Genomic DNA, 20,353 nt, shown 5'->3' with positions numbered 1-20,353 from the left:
TTACTCCTTAATTTCTCTTAATAATTATTTATAATTTTCTGAACAGAATCATAGACATATTTGGTATATTTATTTTTTGGACTTAAAAATTTTTATGCCATTGTAAATGGTAAGCTTTCTGAAATTTTGTTTATTGGTGATATATAAAAATAGAATCAATTTTTGTGTGCTGACCTCACATCCAACAGTCTGCTTAAACTCGCTGCATTTGTTTTCTGCTGTAATGAATAACCACAAATTCAGTGGCTTGAAACAACACAGGTTTATTATCTTACAGTCTGTAGTCCCAGGTTGAATGGGTCTCTCTGGGTATTGGTGTTCCCTGTGTTCCTTTCTGGAACCTCTAGGGAAGAATCTGTTTCCTTCCCCTTTACATCTTCTTGAGGCTTTCCCCCTCTGTTAATCTGAAGATCTTCTAGTTGTTCTGTATACACGATTGTGTCATTTGTGAATGTTAATGCTCTTGCTTCTTTCCAGTCCTCCTGTACTGTTTATTTACTATTCTTGCTGTTCTGCTTTGGCTTCAACTTCCAGTGCACATCATACGGAAGCAGTGAGAGTGGGCATCCCTGTAGTGTTCTGATCTACAAGGAAAAGCTTTCTAAATTTCATCCCCCTGGATGGAGGCTTGTTTATTTTTTAATTGTATATCCCCTCTGTAGGGTTAGGGAAGTTCCCTTTTATTCCTTCTTTGATAAGAGTTTTCATAAAGAATGGATCTCATTGTGAATGGATATTTATTTGATTTTACCGTATGCTTATTCTGCAGCTCTTGAGAAGAATCATAAGATTCTTCTGCTTTAATAATTTGATTTTTTGATGTTGCCAACCATGCATTCCTGAAACAGTGTGACTTGGTCATAGTATATTTTATACATGACTGGATTTGGTTTGCTAACATATTGTTTGGGATTTTTTGCAGCTACATTCATGCATGAGAATTGACTTGTAATTTTTCTTGTTAACTGCCCTTGCAGAATTCTGTACCAAAATTATGCTAGTTTCATAGAGTTGGGAGGTTCAGTCTTTCTGTACTTTGGAATCATTCATAAAATTTGGAATTTTAAATGAAGTATTTAAAAATTAGAATATTTTATTGTCATAAATGCTCAGAAGAATTCACCAGCTCTTGGGTGTTGATAGTGTCTTTATGGGTAGATTTTTAATCACAGATATTTCTTTAAAATAACTGTAAGGCTGTAGGCTTTCTGTCTTTTTGAGTGAGTTTTGGTAACTATGTTTGTAAAGAAATTTGTCCCTTTCATCTAAATTTTAAATTTCTCTGGCTCAAAGTTGTTCATAACAACCTATTATTATATTTTAATGTCTATATTATATGTGATTGAGTTTCTTCTTTTAGTCCTGATAGTGAGTTATGCGTGCCTTTTCTCTTGTTTTTGGTAAGTCTTTTTACAGAACAAACCTTGTTTACTGGCTCTATTATTTGTTCATTATCTTGGCTCTTTATAATTTTCTTCTATGTTCACTGGACATATTTTGTTTTTCACTTGTGAAAATGAGAAACATATGAGATAGAATAGTTAAGGCTCTGCGTTTCCCTGTGATTGCATCTTTAGTGCATAGCACAAGTTTTTTATATGTAAACTTTCATTATTGTTCAGGTCAAACATATATACTAATGCCTACTCTGTTATCTTATTTGATGCATGCTTTTTTGATAAGTATATTCCTTTATTTCCAAACATAAGGATTTCCTGGATCTCTTTCCTACTTTCTCTTTCTTTGTTTTACTTTGAAAAATTAAAGTAATTTTTATGGGGAAATTGTAGGATTAGTCCAGTAATAATGTACCTACTCAAGTGTGCATTTTACATTCATAAAAATAGTTCATGTTATCAACCTTAAAAATAAAATAGCTATTTTACTGGCAAAATGAACTTATTCAGGAATGGCAGAGTAATTGCAATTTAGGACATGCAAACTATAGCAAACTGCAGGTAAGCCTAGAAAACATAGGAGAACAACCTTACTTTATATGGAAAAAGAAGTTGGAAAGGGATGCCCTGAACCCAAGACCATTGGAGGAAAGCAAGAGCTCAGAGGGGCTGAGTTGCAGATCTCATTGACTGTCCTGTTGCTTAACAAGGAGAAAATCGGGTGATAAAGTAAGCTTCCTGCCCAGGAACGTAAAGCAAGCTGTGAAGGAAGATACATGTGAGGAGAGCAACCCTTTCAAGACTTTGCAACTCTGTTTTCAGTGAAATTTCTTCCTTTTTTAATTTTTGCAATGTTTGGTCACAAAGAAAACATTAGTATTTCCCCCAAAGTACAAATATTTTGAACTGTTCTTATTCATCTGGAAGATTAAAAACTTTCTGTTAATGTACTGTTGGATACAAGGGAAATACAAATGGAAATAAAGGATTCTTGAAATGAAAACAACAAATCAGATTCTGTAAGACACATATAATGAAGTGATGAAGGGGGAATTTATAGCTTTAAAGCCATTATAAATAAAGGAAAGAAAATAGATGAACTGAATTGCGAGCTTGGAAAGTTAGAAAAAGGACAACAAAGTAAACAAAGTAAACCAAATGAAAGCACAAGAGGCAAAAATATAATAAAGACAGAGGCAGAAATTAATGAGATAGAGAACTGCAAAACACAATTAATCAATCAAAATCTTGTATTTTGAAAAATTTAGCAAACTAGTAAACTACCGCCTAACTTAAGAGAATAGGCGGGGGGGTTGGGCTTCCCTCGTGGTCCAGTGGTTAAGAATCTGCCTGCCAATGCAGGAGACACGGGTTTGATCCCTAGTCTGGGAAGATCCTACATGCCACAGAGCAACTAATCAGTGCGCCACAGCTACTGAGCCCACGCCCTGAACTACTACTGCATGCCTGGAGCCCATGCTCCACAAGAGAAGCCGCTGCAGTGAGAAGCCCACGCACTGCAAGGAAGACAGCCTGTGTTCACCCCACCTGGAGAAAGCCCACCTGCTGCAACAAAGACCCAGTGCAGCCAAAATAAATAAATAAAGATTAAAAAATTAAAGAAAATAGGGGGAAATCGCAAATACAGAATGACAAATGGGGAAAAACTCACTGATAGAAAAGAAATTTTTTAAATTATGAGATTAATTTGCATACCTCTAAACATATTCGAATATTTATTTGAAATGAGTTCAGTTCAGTTCAGTTGCTCTGTCATGTCCAACTCTTTGCAACCCCATGGACTGCAGCACACCAGGCCTCCCTGTCCATCACCAACTCCGGGAGTTTACTCAAACTCACGTCCATTGAGTCAGTGATGCCATCCAACCATCTCGTTCTCTGTCATCCCCTTATTCTCCCGCCTTCAGTATTTCCCAGCTTCAAGGTCTCTTCAGATGAGTCAGCTCTTCACATCAGTTGGCCAAAGTATTGGAGTTTCAACTTCAACATCAGTCCTTCCAATGAACACTCAGGACTGATCTCCTTTAGGATGGACTGGTTGGATCTCCTTGCAGTCCAAGAGACTCTCAAGAGTCTTCTCCAACACCACAATTCAAAAGCATCAATTCTTCGGTGCTCAGCTTTCTTTATAGTCCAGCTCTCACATCCATACATGACCACTGGAAAAACCATGGCTTTGACTAGATGGACCTTTGTGGCAAAGTAACGTCTCTGCTTTTTAATATGCTGTCTAGGTTGGTCATAACTTTTTTTCCAAGCAGTAAACATCTTTTAATTTCATAGCTTCAGTCACCATCTGAAATGGGTAGAGAAATAGATTCTGACAAAATGGATCCTCATAAAGATTACAAGTTAAATAGCTCAATTTCCATAGGATAAAGTTTTGAAAGAACCACTTCATTGAAAACAAAAAGCATTAGGTCCAAATGGTTTCATAGGGAAAATTCTGCTAAACTTCAAAAGTCTAGGTAACCACAGTGCTAATAAATTGTTTCAGACCAATGAAGGGAAACTTCAAAAAAATCTTGTTAGGTGCTTTGTATTACAGTTATTGATTTAGTCATTTAGTCATCTGTCTCTTGTGTTCGTGCTCAGTTGTGTCCGACAGTTTGCAACCCCTTGCAGCCCCAAGGACTGTAGGCTGCCAGGCTTCTCTGTCCATGGGATTTCCCAGGACAGAATACTGTCATTTCCTCCTCCAGGGGATCTTCCCAACCCAGGGATCGAACCCTTGTCTCCTGCATTGCAGGCAGGTTCTTTTATCACTGAGCCAGCAGGGAAGCCCCAAGTAATCTGTCTCTATTGTTATTATTATTATTACTTTTCACTCAGTCGTGTCTGACTCTTTGTGACCCCATGGACTGTAGCCTACCAGGCTCCTCCCTCCATGGGATTCTCCAGGTAAGAGTACTGGAGTGGGTTGCCATTTTCCTTCTCCAGGGGATCTTCCCAACCCAGGGATCAAACCCGGGTCTCCCGCATTCCAGGCAGACGCTTTAACCTCTGAGCCACCAGGGAAGCCCTGTCTCTAGTTGTTATCAAACAGCTAGAGTGAAGTAAAATTCAGTCTTCTAGATGCTGCTTGAGTTTGCCTTTTTTGAAGCTGTTTTGTTGACCTATAATAAACTGCACGTATTTGAGTTATGATTTGATTGGCTTTGATATATATATCATCAGCACAATCAGGTTCGAGAACATACTCATCTCTGCCAAAAGTCTCTGCATGCCCCTGTGCCATGCCTCACTCCTGCTCCCTTTCTGCCAGTTCAGAATCTATAATATATGTAATCCATATATGAAACAATTTGAGCATCAGCATAAATAATGACAGTATAGATTACAACCCACTGAATAAATGAAGAATCTTTACTGATAGAAAACGAATAGGGGAGACAGGAAAGTTCTTGATAGTAGAATGCCAACTACTAAATGGTAATGCCAACTGCTAAAGAATGGAATTAGAAAAACCTTCATTATATAATCATATTATTTCTTCAGGTATGAATCATCAATGGACATGAAAACAGTTTTTTTTTTTTCCTAGATATCCTTTTATTGCTGATTTCTGGCTTAATTACAATTGGTTGGAAGCATGTCATTATTATGTTAGTTCTTTGAGATTTTTTGAGCCTTGCCTTGTGACCCTGTACAGGGTTGGCTTTTGTAAATGTCTGTTCTTGAAAAGTGTACACGGTGTAGTTGTCGAGTTTGTGTTATTCAAATTTCTGGATTGTTACTGATTGTTTAGTTACTTGTTCTGTCATTTACAAAGAACTAATTTTAAGTCTATAATTGCAGGCTTTTTTCTGTTTCTTCTCGTCGTGCTATCAGTTTCGCTGCATGTATCTTTGTAGTTATTTTATGAGCCATACCAATTTAAAGTAGTGAGTCTTCCTGCTGAATTGAATTCTTTATCATTATATTCTTTATCTCTACTGAAGCTTTATGTCTTAACATCTGTTTTCTTTGATATGAATATAGCCGTCAGCTTTTTGGGGTCAGTTTTTGTCTATTTTTTCCATCTTCTTACTTTCAACCTTTCTGTACACCTGATTTTTTACATGTGACTCTAATAGTCTGCAAATATTAGGTACCATTTAAAGAATTCAGATTGTAATCTTTTAGTCAAGACAGTCTATTTACATTTACTATAATTTATAAATTTTTGGATTTAAATCTACTACCTTATTTTTTCTTTGTATTATTTTTTTCCTCTTTTATGTGGCTTTCTTACAGGTAAATTTTTTTGTTTGTTTTTAATCACTTTCCCCTTCTGGATTTTAAGTTACATACTCTGCTTTTGTTCTTTGGTAGTTACCCTAGAAAGTGCAAATGCATATTTATATAACTTATGATAAGTTTTAAGCTTATCAACGCTTATTATACTCCTCGCAGACAATACAAGGGCCTTGGAACACATTCACTGTCTTTGCCTCCCTCATTTATGGGTCATCTGTTGTTGGGTGTTTTAACTATTTTTTTTTAACCCCGCTGGACATTGTTATTTTGTACAGTCAAGGATTGCATAGCTTTAACCGAATGTTCGCCACTTTCTTTGTCCTTCAGTCTAGCTGTCATCCATCCAGGCTCACTTTTCTGCTACATGAAAGTACATCCTTCAGAATTTCATCTAATGAGAGTCTGCTGGTGGTAAACTCTTGGTTTTTGATTATCTGAAAATATCTTTATTTTGCCTTGATTATTTTTTAAAGTTTTTTTTTTAATGTGGGCCATTTTTTTAAAAAGTCTTTTTTGAATTTGTTACAATATTGTTTCTGTTGTCTGTGTTCTAGTTTTTTGACCACAAGGCACGTGGGATCTCAGCTTCCTGATGGGGGAGCAAACCCGTACCCCCTACATTGGAAGGCGAAGTTTTACCCACTGGACCACCAGGGAAGCCCCTGGCTTGACTTTTTAAATAACAACTTTGTCAGATGTAACTCCCATACCATAAAGTTCTCCCATTTTAAGTGCAGAATTCAGAGGCTTTTAGTATATTCACCTGTGCAGCAGTTGTCACACTGAATCTTAGAACAGCTTTGTCAGCCCAGAGAAAAACACCACACCCCTAGCCATCAAACCACAATCTAACCAGCACCCCTGCCCCAGGCAGTCACTAGTTACTCTATAGGCTTGCTTACTTTCAACTTGTCATAGAAATGGGGTCATACCATCTGTTGTTCCTTGTGACTGGCTTCTCTCTCTTAGCATAGTATTTCAGGGCTCATCATCATTGTAGCGTTTATCAGCACTACATTCCTTTGTATGACCAAGTAATATTCCGTTATATGGTTACCCACATTTCCTTTATCCAGTCATTCATCAGGTGATGGGCATTTGGGTTGTTTCTAGTTTGGGGCTATTATAAATAATGCCCCAATAATCATTCAGATACAAGTATTTGTTTGAATACCTGTTTTCAGCTTTTTTTGAGTATATGTCTAGCAGTGGAGTTGCTGGATCATATGATAACTCAGTGTTTAACTTTTTGAGGAACTGCCAGACTGTTTTCTAAAGTAGCTGCACCATTTTACATTCCTGCCAGCAGTGGATAAGGGTTTCACTTCACATCCTCACCAAAACTCTGTTTCTTTAATTACGAAAAGCGAAAGTGAAGTTGCTCAGTTGTGCTCCTCTGTCCATGGGATTTTCCAGGCAAGAGTACTGGAGTGGGTTGCCAAATGGAGTGGGTTCCATTTCCTTCTTTCATTATAGCCAGTTTAAAAAATAACAGCCTTATTGTGATGTAATTTACGAGTCAAGCTCAATTTTTGAAGGATATTTTTGCTGGGAAAAGAGTCCTAGCTTACTTTCAGCAGATTGAAAGATATTAATCCACTGTGATTGTCATTTTTTAAAATGGAAGTATAGATTTATAATGTGTTCTATTCCACTATCTTATGATTTCCAATTTTACTGAAGAGAAATCTATCCAAAACTCTATCCAAGCATGGTATGATTAGGGGAAGTCCCTGGCAGTCCAGTGGTTAGGGCTCTACACTTTGAATGCCAGGGCCCAGGTTCAGTCCCTGGCTGCAGAACTAAGACCCCACAAGCTGCTTGGTATAGCCAAAAAAGAAAAGGGGGAAAAAACACCCCACAAATGTAATTGATATATTTTGGTATGGATTTATTTTTATCTGTCTTGCTCAGAATATGTTTCCTTTCTTGAATCTGAAGATTTGTGTCATTCATTCTGGGAATGTTCCAGCTGTTATGTTTTCAAATATTCTGCCCCAGTTTCTCCTCTTTCTGGAGCTAGATTTATGTTAGACTTTCTTACTCTTACCTTCCGTGCCTTTTAGCTTCTCATATTTTCCATCTCTTTTCTTTATCATTCTGTGTATGCATCTGTTAAGTCAGAAACTATGAAGGATCTTACATTTTACCCTGTTTTTCAGCTCACAAGTTAGCCAGACACATACAGAGATGCTTACACATGTACTGATGACACAGGACACCTGGGTGAGGGACACAGATGGTTTATTATAGCAATACCTTGCATCCGTTCCCTACACCCTAATTCCCCCAAGGTGATGTGATAAGAGCTACATGATACCTGTGCATACAGTTCATGCATTCCAGGAAAGGAACTCCAAAATTCAGAGACTATGAGCACTTGAGGGTTTCTGGCTTATCTTCCAGAGAGATTACTTTTTTACCTTGAGATGTAGGTAAATCTCCCCTGGCTGAGAGAGGAAGGGACCTTGAAGTTTATTATCCTGAATGGAGGGAAACATCTCCAGGGAGAGAAAAGAAAGGGCTTTATCTTTGCTACTGTGAGATGTCTCTGGGGAGTGTGTGACCCTGGACTGCTCCAGAGGAATACAGCCACCAAGGCCATTTGCTGCTTAACATGTCCTTTGCTCAGAAGGCTTGGACCACGCAGGAGTGTGAGAAATCCGTGGAGACAGATCCTGGACATTTTCTTCTGATTTTCCCCCCAGGTTACTAATTTCCTCTTCAGCTCTGTGTTGTCTACTGAAACAATGTACTGGTTCAAAATTGGGAAAGGAGTACATCAAGGCTGTATATTGTCACCTTGCTTATTTAGCTTATATACAGAGTGCATTATGCGAAGTGCTGGCTGGATGACTCACAAGCTAGAATCAAGATTGCTGGGAGAAATATCACAGATACCTAGATATGTACATATATATGTAGATATATATTTGTGAGAAATATCACAAATATCTAGATATGTAGATGATACCACTCTAATGACAGAAAGCAAAGAGGAACTAAAGAGCCTCTTAATGAGGGTGAAAAGGAAAGTGAAAAAGCTGGCTTGAAATTCAGCATTCAGAAAACTAAGATCATGGCATCCGGTCCCATCAGTTCATGACAAATAGAAGGGGGAAAAGTGGAAGCAGTGACAGATTTTATTTTCTTGGGCTCCAAAATCATTGCAGTGATTGCAGCCACAAACTTAAGCTGCTTGCTCCTTGGAAGGAAAGCTATGACAAACCTAGTGTATAGTCAAAGCTGTGGTTTTTCCAGTAGTCATGTACAGACGTGAGAGCTGTACCATGAAGAAGGCTGATCACTGAAGAATCTATACTTTTGAGTTGTGGTGCTGGAGAAGATTCTTGAGAGTCCCTTGGAATGCAAGGAGATCAAACCAGTCAATCCTAAAGGAAATCAACCCTGAATATTCATTGAAAAGACTGATGCTGAAGCTCCAATACTTTGGCCACCTGATGCTAAGAGCTGACTCACTGCAGAAGACCCTGATGCTGGGAAGGATAGAAAGCAAAAGAAGGGTGTAGCAGAGGATGAAATAGTTAGATAGCATCACTGACTCAGTGGACATGAATTTGAGCAAACTCTAGGAGATAGTGGAGGACAGAGGAGCCTGGTGTACTGTAGTCCATGGGGTTGCAGAGTCGGACACGACTGAGCAACTGAACAGTTTACTGTTCTACAAAGTCTATCTGTTGAATTCTGAATTTTGGTTATTGTAGCTTTCATTCCTAAAAGTTCTGTTGACAAGGTCAATCTAAAGGTTGTGTTTACTGCAGATATTTTTAAGCTTGTCTTTTATTTTTGAAAACGTAAGTTTAATAGCTTTATACTGCTATGTCTGATATGTTTATTTCAGTTTAATAGCTTTATACTGCTATGTCTGATATGTTTATTTCTGTTACAACTAATTCTCATTCCTGGTGCCTTGTTTCCATTTTGTGCTTGACTATTTCTGTTTGCTACACATTGTCTCCTGGTAACTATTTAAGGCATAAGGTAAAGGGCTTGTCCTCCAGAGACATTTCTGCATTTGTTTCTGCCAGGTGCCTTGGGGTTAGGATTGCTTTAATCTAAATTCATGACTTGAATTTTTTTTTAAATATGTGATTGATTAAAATTGGGTTGAGAAGATTTTCTTGGGCTTGTGGTTTCAGGGTCTTTCCCACTCAGCACCTCACTAATTGGTAACTTTATTTGTAGATACCTGGGGATAGAGGTGGGGTTTAATTTTAGTTTACCTTTGCCCAAATGATAGAGCCCTTTGGGGTGACGGTTTTATGGGGAAACAGTTCCCACCATGGTTTTGCCTTGACTTTGATTCTCTCCATCTTTTCCCTCCAAGGCTAGCAAAACTGATGTTCAAATTCTCAGAATTAGACAGCTGTCCTCAGGACAAAAACAACTGTCAGTATTCTCCTTACCTCTCTGGGTTCTCACTTTTGACTTGATCATTTTATCTTCTTGTCAGAGATTTACTGTATATAATCATTTCTTCTTTCTTTTTACCTTTATAAAAAATTATTTTATACTGAAGCATAGTTGAATAACAGTGTTATGTTAGTCTCACCTGTACAGCAAAGTGATTCAGTTATACATACTTACACATGTATCCTTTTTCAGATTCTTTTCCCTTTTAGGTTATTACAGAGTATCGAGCAGAGTTCCCTGTGCTATACAGTAGACCCTTGTTGGTTATCAGTTTTAAATAAAGCTGTGTGTCCGTGTCAGTTCTGAACTCACAATCTATTCCCCCAACCCTGTATTTAATAATTTCTTATTTTATCCAGCACTAATCTAGTAGGATCAATTGTCAATAAGCCTTTTCTGTAAGGGGCCAAATAGTAACTATTTTAGGCTTTGCAGGCTAGACATTCTCTGTTATAACTTCCCAACCATGCAGTATGTGAATAAACAGGCATTGTTGTGTTTCAATAAAACTTTATTTAAGAAACATAGGCTGCAGGCTGGTTTTGGCCTGTAAGTCATGGTTCTAGAATATATTGTGTGCTCATTATGTTAATAACATTTGTTAAATATTGCTTACTTTCCTTATTTTGTTATGTTTCTCTCATTACACATGAAACATTATATTTTGGTTTTTCTTTTTCAAAGTTGAGTACCATGCTGTTTAAATTAGTTACACTTAATATTATTATAATATTTCTAGTGCTAGTTCCCATCCCATTGTTATTTTGCATTCTCGCCTCATGCTTTTGTCAAATGAAGTGTTTTTGTTGAGTTTTGTGAAATATTCTTATGGCAGTTTAATTGGAATTATATTAAACTCACTAATATAGAAAGAAGTATCTTTGCTATATTTAAACCTTTCTTTTAAGAATATGAAATATATTTCTTGATCCAAATCTTTCTTTATTCTTCCCAGTAATATTTGGTCATTTTCTTTATATCATGAAGATGTATGTCTTTTGTTAGGTTAATTGGTAGCCTAATGTTTTTCATGCTATTGTTAATTGAACACTTGTTAAAAATTATATTTCTAGTTAGTTATTACTATTACATGAGAATACATTTGACTTTTGTGGATTTATATTTATCTTTTATTTGCCCACTTTCCTGAAGTTTTAATTGTCTATTGTTAATGATTGATTTTCTTTGGATTGAGTTAGTATATAATCAAATTGTCTACATGTAATGATATTCTCACCCCTTCTAGTATATTTCTCCTTTTGCATATTTTTGCATTGGCAAGAATGTCCAGCGTGAGAGTGAAAATAAGAGAACAGTCTCATTTTTGCCCCTATTTTTAATAGATTCACCTCTGTTATAAAATATAAGATATTGTATTGGATCTTGATTTTAAGTACTTCTAATTTTATGTTTTAGTGTACCTGTTAGAAATGATTTAACAGACACCATTTCAAATATACATTGATAATAATACTGTGTGAATCCATATATACGAATCAAGAAATTCAAGAACAGGCAAAACTAATCTATGGTGATAAAGTCAGATAGTGGTTATATATGGTGTATATTAACTGGGAAAGAGCATGGGAAAGCATACTAATGTGCTAGAAATGTTCTATACCTCTTCTTAAAAGCATTACTGCTGAAGGCTGTGGCATAGGAAAATTATGTCCTTGCTGCCGTGCTTCAGAATATAATTGATTAGAGGATGCCACCCTGTGAGGAATAACCAAAGAGCAGTGTAGCTTGAAAGTAGGGAAGGACACATTAAGGTTGAGATAGTAAAGAATCTGCCTGCAATGCAGGAGACCTGAGTTTGATCCCTGGGTTGAGAAGATCCCCTGGAGAAGGAAAGGGCACCCCACTCCAGTATTCTTGCCCAGAGAATCCCATGGACAGAGGAACCTGGCAGAGCTGCAGCCCATGGGGTTGCAAAGAGTCCGACACAACCGAGCAACTAACACTACTGCTGACTACATACTGACTGTGAATCCATGATATATCACCACAGTTACAAAATATTTAGTCAAACATATGTACTATTAAGATGGTTAAATATATATCAAATCGTGCAGTGGAATAATGTTAGAAATCTTTATTATAGACTACTGTGGCTAGTTTTGATCCAAAAATCAATGAAGTATGGGAAATTTGCAGAAGGATGAGACAGGAACAGTAAAGCCTGAGAAGGAATGTTAGGTCATGTGATGATGCCGTGGACCCTTTGTCCTGCTTTGTCTTAAGGCTGAAGGTCGTAAAGTATTCTCCACTGGGACTTCCTTGGTGGCCTAGTGCTTAAGACTTCACCTTCCAATGTAGGGAGCATAGGTTCGGTCCCTGGTCAAGGAGCATAAGATCCCACATGCCTTATAGCCAAAAAATCAAAACATAAAATACAGAAGCAATATTGTAAGAAATTCAATAAAGACTTTTTAAATGGTTCACATAAAAAAAATCTTTTAGAAATAAAAAAATATATACCTTCTCCATTAAAAAAAAAAAAATCAGGGTGGGGAATTCCCTGGTGGTCCAATGGTTAAGACTGTCCGCTTCCACTGATGGGGGTGAGGATTCAATCCCTGGTTGGGGAACGAAGATCCTGTATGTTGTGCAGCATGGCGTGCACACACACACACCCCACCCACCCCCACCCCCCCAAGGCTCTTTGGAGAGATGCCTGATTCTGAGTCTGGGGCAAAAAACTGCCACAAGAGAAGTCTAGGACATCTTTTTATTCCAGGTAGTAAAGAAGCTCTCAAAGCCTAACTTTATGTCAAAAGGACTGAAGAGCCAGTCCTGGTATCTGAGTGATCTCCTGGGCCCAGCAAAGAAACCAGGTTTCCAGAGTCTTGAAGGCAAGGGGTAACACCCCAAACATGGACACATTTTCCACTCTACCTTCATTGGCTGAGCAGCTGCCAAGAACAAAGGCCGCATCTCCTGATAACCTGGCAAACAAATGCAGTATTGCCTCACAAATTGACTGCTTCTCTGAGGTACTGACTGGTGTATTTGGGGAGAAACTTCAAAAACAAGTTGAGGAGCGTCTGTCCTTCTGTGAGACTGGAGAAATTCCACAAAAGAATCTGGGTGTCGTGACGGAGGCAATGGTTCAGGCAGAGGAAGCGGCTACTGAGATTACTAGGAAGCTAGAGAAACAGGAGAAGAAATGCTTGAAGAAGGAAAAGAAAAGGCTGGCTGCAATTGCCCTAGTATCTTCAGAAAACAGTCGTGCCCCAGAGGAGTATGAGGAGACAAGTGAAAGACCCAAAAAGAAGAAAAAACAAAAGCCCCAGGAGGCTTCCTTGGTGGCTCAGATGTTAAAGAAACTGCTTGCACTGCAGGAGACCCGGGTTCTATCCCTGGGTTGGGAAGATCCCCTGGAGAAGGGAACGGCTACCCACTCTAGTATTCTTGCTTGGAGAATTCCATGGACAGAGGAGCTGGCAGGCTGCAGTCCATGGAATCACACAGAATCAGACACAACTTAGCGACTATCACTAACGCTAACAGGAGGCTCCTCTGGAAAATGGAATGGAAGACCTGTCTTGTCTCTTTTTCCAAACCCAAGGAAAAAAAATCTTTTTCCAGGGAGTAGCTGGTCAGTAGTGATCTTGAAAAGAGGTGGCACTGGAAGTCTTCCCAAGAGGAAGAAATCTTTCCCCCAAAAGGAACCAGTTAGTGACCCCAAGAGTCAGGAAATAAGAGGGTCCCCAAGAAAAAGAGGAAATTGTCCTCCAAGGAGGAGCCTCTCAGCAGTGGACCTGAAGAGGCTACTGCCAGCAAGAGCAGCGGCTCCAAGAAAAGAAAAATCCCAGGGAAATTAGAATAGACATCTCCCTCGTGGGGCGTAATGTGTGGAGGTATTTCCCAGCCCATCCTCTAGAGCCCAATAAAAATCAAAACTAAAGAAGCACAAAGGACTGAAGAGTCAAACTGGAAAGGCTTCCTCTGACCAGTTTTGAAATAGTTTGAGAATCCATAAGGGTGATAATGAGAAACCTATATGCAGGTCAGGAGGCAACAGTTAGAACTGGACATGGAACAACAGACTGGTTCCAAATAGGAAAAGGAGTATGTCAAGGTTGTGTATTGTCACCCTGCTTATTTAACTTCTATGCAGAGTACATTATGAGAAACACTGGGCTGGAAGAAGCACAAGCTGGAATCAAGATTGCCGGGAGAAATATCAACCTCAGAAATGCAGATGACACCACCCTTATGGCAGAAAGTGAAGAGGAGCCAAAAAGCCTCTTCATGAAAGTGAAAGAGGAGAGTGAAAGGGTTGGCTTAAAGCTCAACATTCAGAAAACTTAAGATCACGGCATCTGGTCCCATCACTTCATGGGAAATAGATGGGGAAACAGTGGAAACAGTGTCAGACTTTATTTTTTTGGACTCCAAAATCACTGCAGATGGTGATTGCAGCCATGAAATTAAAAGATGCTTACTCCTTGGAAGAAAAGTTACGACCAACCTAGATAGCATATTGAAAAGCAGAGACATTACTTTGCCAACAAAGGTCCGTCTAGTCAAGGCTGTGGTTTTTCCAGTGGTCGTGTATGGATGTGAGAGTTGGACTGTGAAGAAGGCTGAGCGCCGAAGAATTGATGCTTTTGAACTGTGGTGTTGGAGAAGACTCCTGAGAGTCCCTTGGACTGCAAGGAAATCCAACCAGTCCATTCTGAAGGAGATCAGCCCTGGGATTTCTTTGGAGGGAATGATGCTAAAGCTGAAACTCCAGTACTTTGGCCACCTCATGCAAACAGTTGACTCATTGGAAAAGACTCTGATACTGGGAGGGATTAGGGGCAGGAGTAGAAGGGGACGACAGAGGATGAGACGGCTGGACGGCATTACTGAGTCTGAGTGAACTCCGGGAGTTGGTGATGGACAGGGAGGCCTGGTGTGCTGCGATTCATGGCAAAGAGTCGGACACGACTGAGCGACTGAACTAAACTGAACTGAACTGAACTGAAGGGTGATAATTATATTGAATTGAAACATACCTAATGTTTAATCCATGAATTTATAATGGTACTGAGGAAAAAAATTGACCAATAGAGGTTACCAGAGAATTAACTCATTATTTTGAAAACTAATAAAGGGGGAAAAATCCAACATTTATCCTGTCTTTCCTATGTGATCTATGCTGCTGGGTAAAAAACCAGTAGATCAGAGTACATTTCTGTTGGTAGAAATAGTCCAGCTAATGAACGAAGAAGGAATGACAGAATTAAAACATCACTGTTTTGAGAGGTTGGCTTCTGGAATGGCGAAGTGAGGACCCTGGGATGTGTGTGCAGATGAAACAATATTGGATGAGCTGACAATTTTTGATAAATGTTGATAATGAGTACATAAGAGTTCATTATACCTTTCTGTCTACTTTCTGGCGTTTATTTTGTAACAACTTTATTAAGATATAATTCACATAGTTATTCAGTGTTTATTAATTGGGCTTCCCAGGTGGTGTGAATGGTAAGGAACTCTCCTGCCAATGCAGGAGACATCAGAGACATGGGTTTGATCCCATGGGGAAGATCCCCTGGAGTAGGGCATGGCAACTCACTCCAGTATCTTGCCTGGAGAATCCCATGAACAGAGGAGCTAGAAGCCATAGGGTCTAAAGAGCTGGACATGACTGAAGCGACTTGTTGTTGAGTCGCCAAGTCGTATCTGACTGTGACTCTGTGGACTGCAACACACCAGGCTTGGACACAACTGAAACTTCTTAGCATAATTAGTTATTTTACTGAAGGCATTTTAAAGAGGAAGAAAAGGCAAACATCATTTTTTCTTCCAGGGAAGGGGGAGCAAAATCGATACTGTAATCATCTTCATCAAGCTCAACACAGGAAGATTTCTTCCACTGAACTTGCTTCCAAGTTTTTCCTTTTTTCACTATTATCTAAAGTACTGAACTGAACTGAAAGTACTTGTTAAACATAGTTTATTTTAATTGGTGAGTGGACTCTGATATATGTAAAAGTTCATATTTCCATGAATATCACTTGGTATTTTTAGCCCTTCCTCCTAAGCTATATGGCATAAAAGAAGATCTTTGGTAAAGATAAAATGAGAAAGAAGGTTATAGCTCTTCACTCAAATAAGAATTGATTACTGCCCATATATTCTGCTATTCCTTCCTCATTTGGCCCCAGTAATTTTTTAAAAATAAATTTGTTTATATTTAATTGGAAGATAATTGCTTTACAATATGGTGTTGGTTTCTGCCGTACATCAACATGAATCAGCCATAGGTATGTATACATGTGTCCCCTCCCTCTTGAATTTCCCTGCCACCTCTCACCCCAGGCCTCAGTCATTTTTTTAAATTTTTATTTATTTGGCTTCACTGGGTCTTAGTTGTCGCATGGGGGATCTAGTTCCCTGAGCAGGTTTTGAACCCAGGCTCCCTGCACTGGGAGCTCGGAGTCTTAGCCACCGGATCACCAGGAATGTCTCCAGCCCCCTTAATTTTAGGACGGCTTAACCTACACATTGATGGTTAATGCTTGTGGGGGTGGTGCTCAGTTATGTCTAACTCTTTGTGACCCCGTGGACTGTGGCTTGTCAGGCCCCTCTGTCCACGGGATTTCCCAGGCGAGAGTACTGAGGCAGGTTGCCGTTTCTTCCTCCCGTAGATCTTCCCAGCCTAGGGATCGAACCCTCATCTAAACCTCCTGCATTGGTGGTTGGGTTCTTTACCACTAGCACCACCTGGGAAGCCTCTAAGCTACATATTATCCCGGGAATTAGCTCAGCAGTGTCTCAATTCATATGCTTGGTGAAAGTATTCTTTCAGGTTGAGACTAGATGATTCCAAAGCACAGCATCTTGCTGGTAAACCGTTGCTCTCACTGACAGTGCTCATCTTTCTTTTCCCATTTCCCCCTCAGGCAGAGAACTGTTATTGCTTTGTTCTTTGGATTTTCAGTGTGCTTTGATCATTTTCTCACACTTCTCTCCCCATTTGCCTTCCCTCTATTCTTCAGACCTAGGCCAGGTCCCCTTTTTCTGCAAGCCTTTTCCTAATACACCCTTCCCTAATAATATCTTTTGTGCTTTTTTTAGCATTGGGGGAAAACCAGGTCATTTTGCTATTTAAGTGAGCCTTCAGTTAGTTAAAGATTATGTATTTCAAATGTCACCTGTCTTAAATGTCAAAACAGTTTTTTGACCAAAAAACGTCTCATTACTCTGGGCACAGTTGGAACAGTAAATATTGTGATTAATGCAAAGCGTGTAATTCCACTGATATTTTTCTCCTTCATTTTTAGGATCATGGCTGCTGTTCCTCAAAATAATCTACAGGAACAACTGGAACGTCATTCAGCAAGAAGGCTTAACAATAAATTGAGTCTTTCAAAACCGAAGTCTTCGTAAGTACTTTAGTTTGCTTTCATACAGGCACCAACACTCAAGTGAAAAGAAACATCTCTTACAACTCTTTCATTGTAGAGATGAGAAAATGAAGCTGAGAGGGTCAGTGGTTTTCCCACTTGCAAAATAATAATAGAGCATGTTTTAGCAATGCCAGGTAAGGAATTGTTCAGCACCTTTGCACAGTTTCTAGCACATGATATTTGCTCAATAAATATTCGTTGAGTGAACAATGAGTCTTGTAAATATGAGCAAATTGGTATTTTTTATTTTTTAATTTTTTTTGGCAGTGCTGGGTCTTCATTGCTGTGTGGGTTTTTCTCTGTTATGATGCATGGGGGCTGCTCTCTGGTTGCAGTACACAGGCTTCTCATTGTGGTGACTGCTCTTGTTGTGGTTCCTGGGCTCCAGAGTACAGAACCAGTAGTTGTGACAGCCGAGCTTAGCTCCTCCCTGGCCTGTGGGATCATCCCAGACCAGGGGTCGAACCTGTGTCTCCTGCATTAGTAGGTGGCTTCTTTACCACTAAGCCAGCGGGGAAGACCCAAATCGGTATTTTTAGCATCTTAATATAATTTTATGTTCTTTTCAAAAACCATTTGTAAGGAAACTCTAGCTCTCCAGTTCTGTTCTTTCCTTCAAGCTGTATTCCAAAGTCCTAACAAGACCTAATGACATATAGCCCTCATTGTACCCTTAGCAGGTTCTGGGCACATTCTTTGTGCTTGACTTTAAAGTGACCATTGACCTTCATGTCAGTAAATCCAGCAGATGTCCAGGGGCCCTTGCCCCTTTCACCTGGCTTTCAGATTTCAGCATAGCTGGAAGTTTTTAATTGTTTTCCCCATAAAACTTTTATCAGAGTCGCAACTAGTAGTCACGTTTGTGTCTCTTCTCTTCTTTGCTTCTGCTTTCCCCCTCTCTGGAGAGGTTGTTAATTAAGGACTACTTTGCCTAAGAGGCAAAGTAATGGGAATGGCCTGGATAGTCTCAAAGCTGAGTGAGGAACTCCTGAATAGGAAGGATCAGAGCATACAAAGCATAATGTAAGTTTCCTTACATATTTAGTCAGAGAGGCATATAGATTCTTTGCTCATTTGGGATACAATGAAGGTAAGTCATTATATAAATTAGTAAAAAAAAAACAAATCAGATATTGTATACTTTCTGGATTTGTTAAAATTAATCCATCTAATTCAGTTTTTCGATTCTTTTTCAGAGGTTTCACTTTTAAAAAGAAAGTGCCTTCAGCCAACGATGTCTCTGTAACTAGTGTGTCAGTGGCAAAAACACCTGTGTTGAGTGATAAAGATGTTAATATCACTGAGGCCTTTTCCTTCAGTGAACCTTTACCCCATACCACCAATCAGCAGATGAGGATCAATGACTTCGAAAGCGCTCCATCTGGACCGCAGACTAGGAGAGTTGGTTCAAAACCATTATTGCCAAGTTTGTCGCAGGCTCCCCAGGAAGTTTCATGTACGGCCCAGAACACACCGGTTATAAAGCAATCCCACAATGCTACTTTCAAGAAATTAGAATTTAGTTCCTCATCAGATTCCCTTATTCCCTTCAATGATTGGGATGATATGGATGACTTTGATACTTCTGGAAATTCTAAAGCATTTGTGACACCATGCAAAAGCCACTTCGTAAGAGTAAGCACTGCTCAGAAATCAAAAAAGTCTAAGAGGAACTTAGTAAACGCACAGCTTAATAAAACAAATACAGGGAAGACTGATTTGGCTCCCTCCTCCTCTGAGAGCAAGCAGGAACATTTGACTGCGAAACAGGAGGATGACTCAGAATCGTTAAGTAGTGATGTGATTTGCATTGATGATGACCCTGATTTCAAAGAGCTGATAAATGAAGATACTCAGGAAAACCGCTCATTAAAAACTCATTTGGGAGCGGAAAGAGGTAAAAATTATTATTTCATTTCCATAGGTTGATTGTATTAGTTTATTCAAAGCTAGACATTGGAAAGAGTAGCAAATATAATTTAACTTTTGTCATTGGGATATATAGAGGTGCTTATTGAACCATCTCTTGGCCACGTTCTTGCATACTAAGGGAATGAAAGATTTTATTCTGCTACTGCTGCTAAGTCGCTTTAGTCGTGTCCGACTCTTAGCGACCCCATGGACCGCAGCCTACCAGGCTCCCCCGTCCCTGGGATTCTCCAGGCAAGAACTGGAGTGGGTTGCCATTTCCTTCTCCAGTGTATGAAAGTGAAAAGTGAAAGTGAAGTCGCTCAGTTGTGTCCAACTCTTAGCGACCCCATGGACTGCAGCCTACCAGGCTCCTCCATCCATGGGATTTTCGAGGCAAGAGTACTGGAGTGAGGTGCCATTGCCTTCTCCGTTATTCTGCTAATACAGTTTTTATATTAGCAAGGATAGTTCTGTGATTTTAAATACGAAGAAATATGTGGAGAATATAATGCTTAATGGAGAAATGACTGTGATATCACATGTGGAATCTAAAAAATAATAAATATACAAAACAGAAGCAGGGACATAGAAAACAAACTTATGGTTACCAAAGGGGAGAGGGAAGTAGGGGGGACAAATTAGGAATATGAAATTAATAGATACAAACTGCTATACATAGAATAGATAAGCAGTAGGGACTTATTGTATAGCACAGGGAGTTATACCCATTATCTGGTGATGTCCTGTAACAAAATCTGCAAAACCTGAATCACTTGGCTGTCCACCTGAAACTAACCCGATATTGTAAATCAACCATGCTTCAATAAAAAGAAGAGACGGTTCCATAGAAGTTCAGATGGCTTCTTGATGGTGTGCTGACTAGTTGGCAGTAGAATTGGGATGTAAAACTAAGCCTTTGTGTTATGATTCTTTTATGATTTG

General features: G+C 39.1%; 1 protein-coding gene across 4 annotated transcripts in view; it reads left to right on the top strand.

Annotated features, from left to right (window-relative positions):
• BLM (BLM RecQ like helicase) overlaps nt 1–20,353 on the top strand; it is an 89,897-nt gene that overhangs the window by 9,156 nt on the left and 60,388 nt on the right. For 3 of the 4 annotated variants that reach the window (XM_004017761.6, XM_060401657.1, XM_042235104.2), the window contains exons 2-3: nt 17,375–17,476; nt 18,697–19,397. In XM_004017761.6, the coding sequence (XP_004017810.3) occupies nt 17,379–17,476; nt 18,697–19,397 (799 nt within the window). In that variant the 5' untranslated portion in view covers nt 17,375–17,378. Of the gene's footprint in view, nt 1–15,902; nt 16,008–17,374; nt 17,477–18,696; nt 19,398–20,353 lie in introns of those variants that run through there. The other variant, XM_042235103.2, reaches the window with a different exon arrangement.

Source organism: Ovis aries, chromosome 18, assembly GCF_016772045.2.
Source record: "Ovis aries strain OAR_USU_Benz2616 breed Rambouillet chromosome 18, ARS-UI_Ramb_v3.0, whole genome shotgun sequence".
In the NCBI taxonomy this organism is placed as follows: Eukaryota; Metazoa; Chordata; class Mammalia; order Artiodactyla; family Bovidae; genus Ovis; species Ovis aries.
The sequence above is the reverse complement of the archived record's forward strand: the minus strand, read 5'-3'. Positions and strand labels throughout refer to the sequence as shown.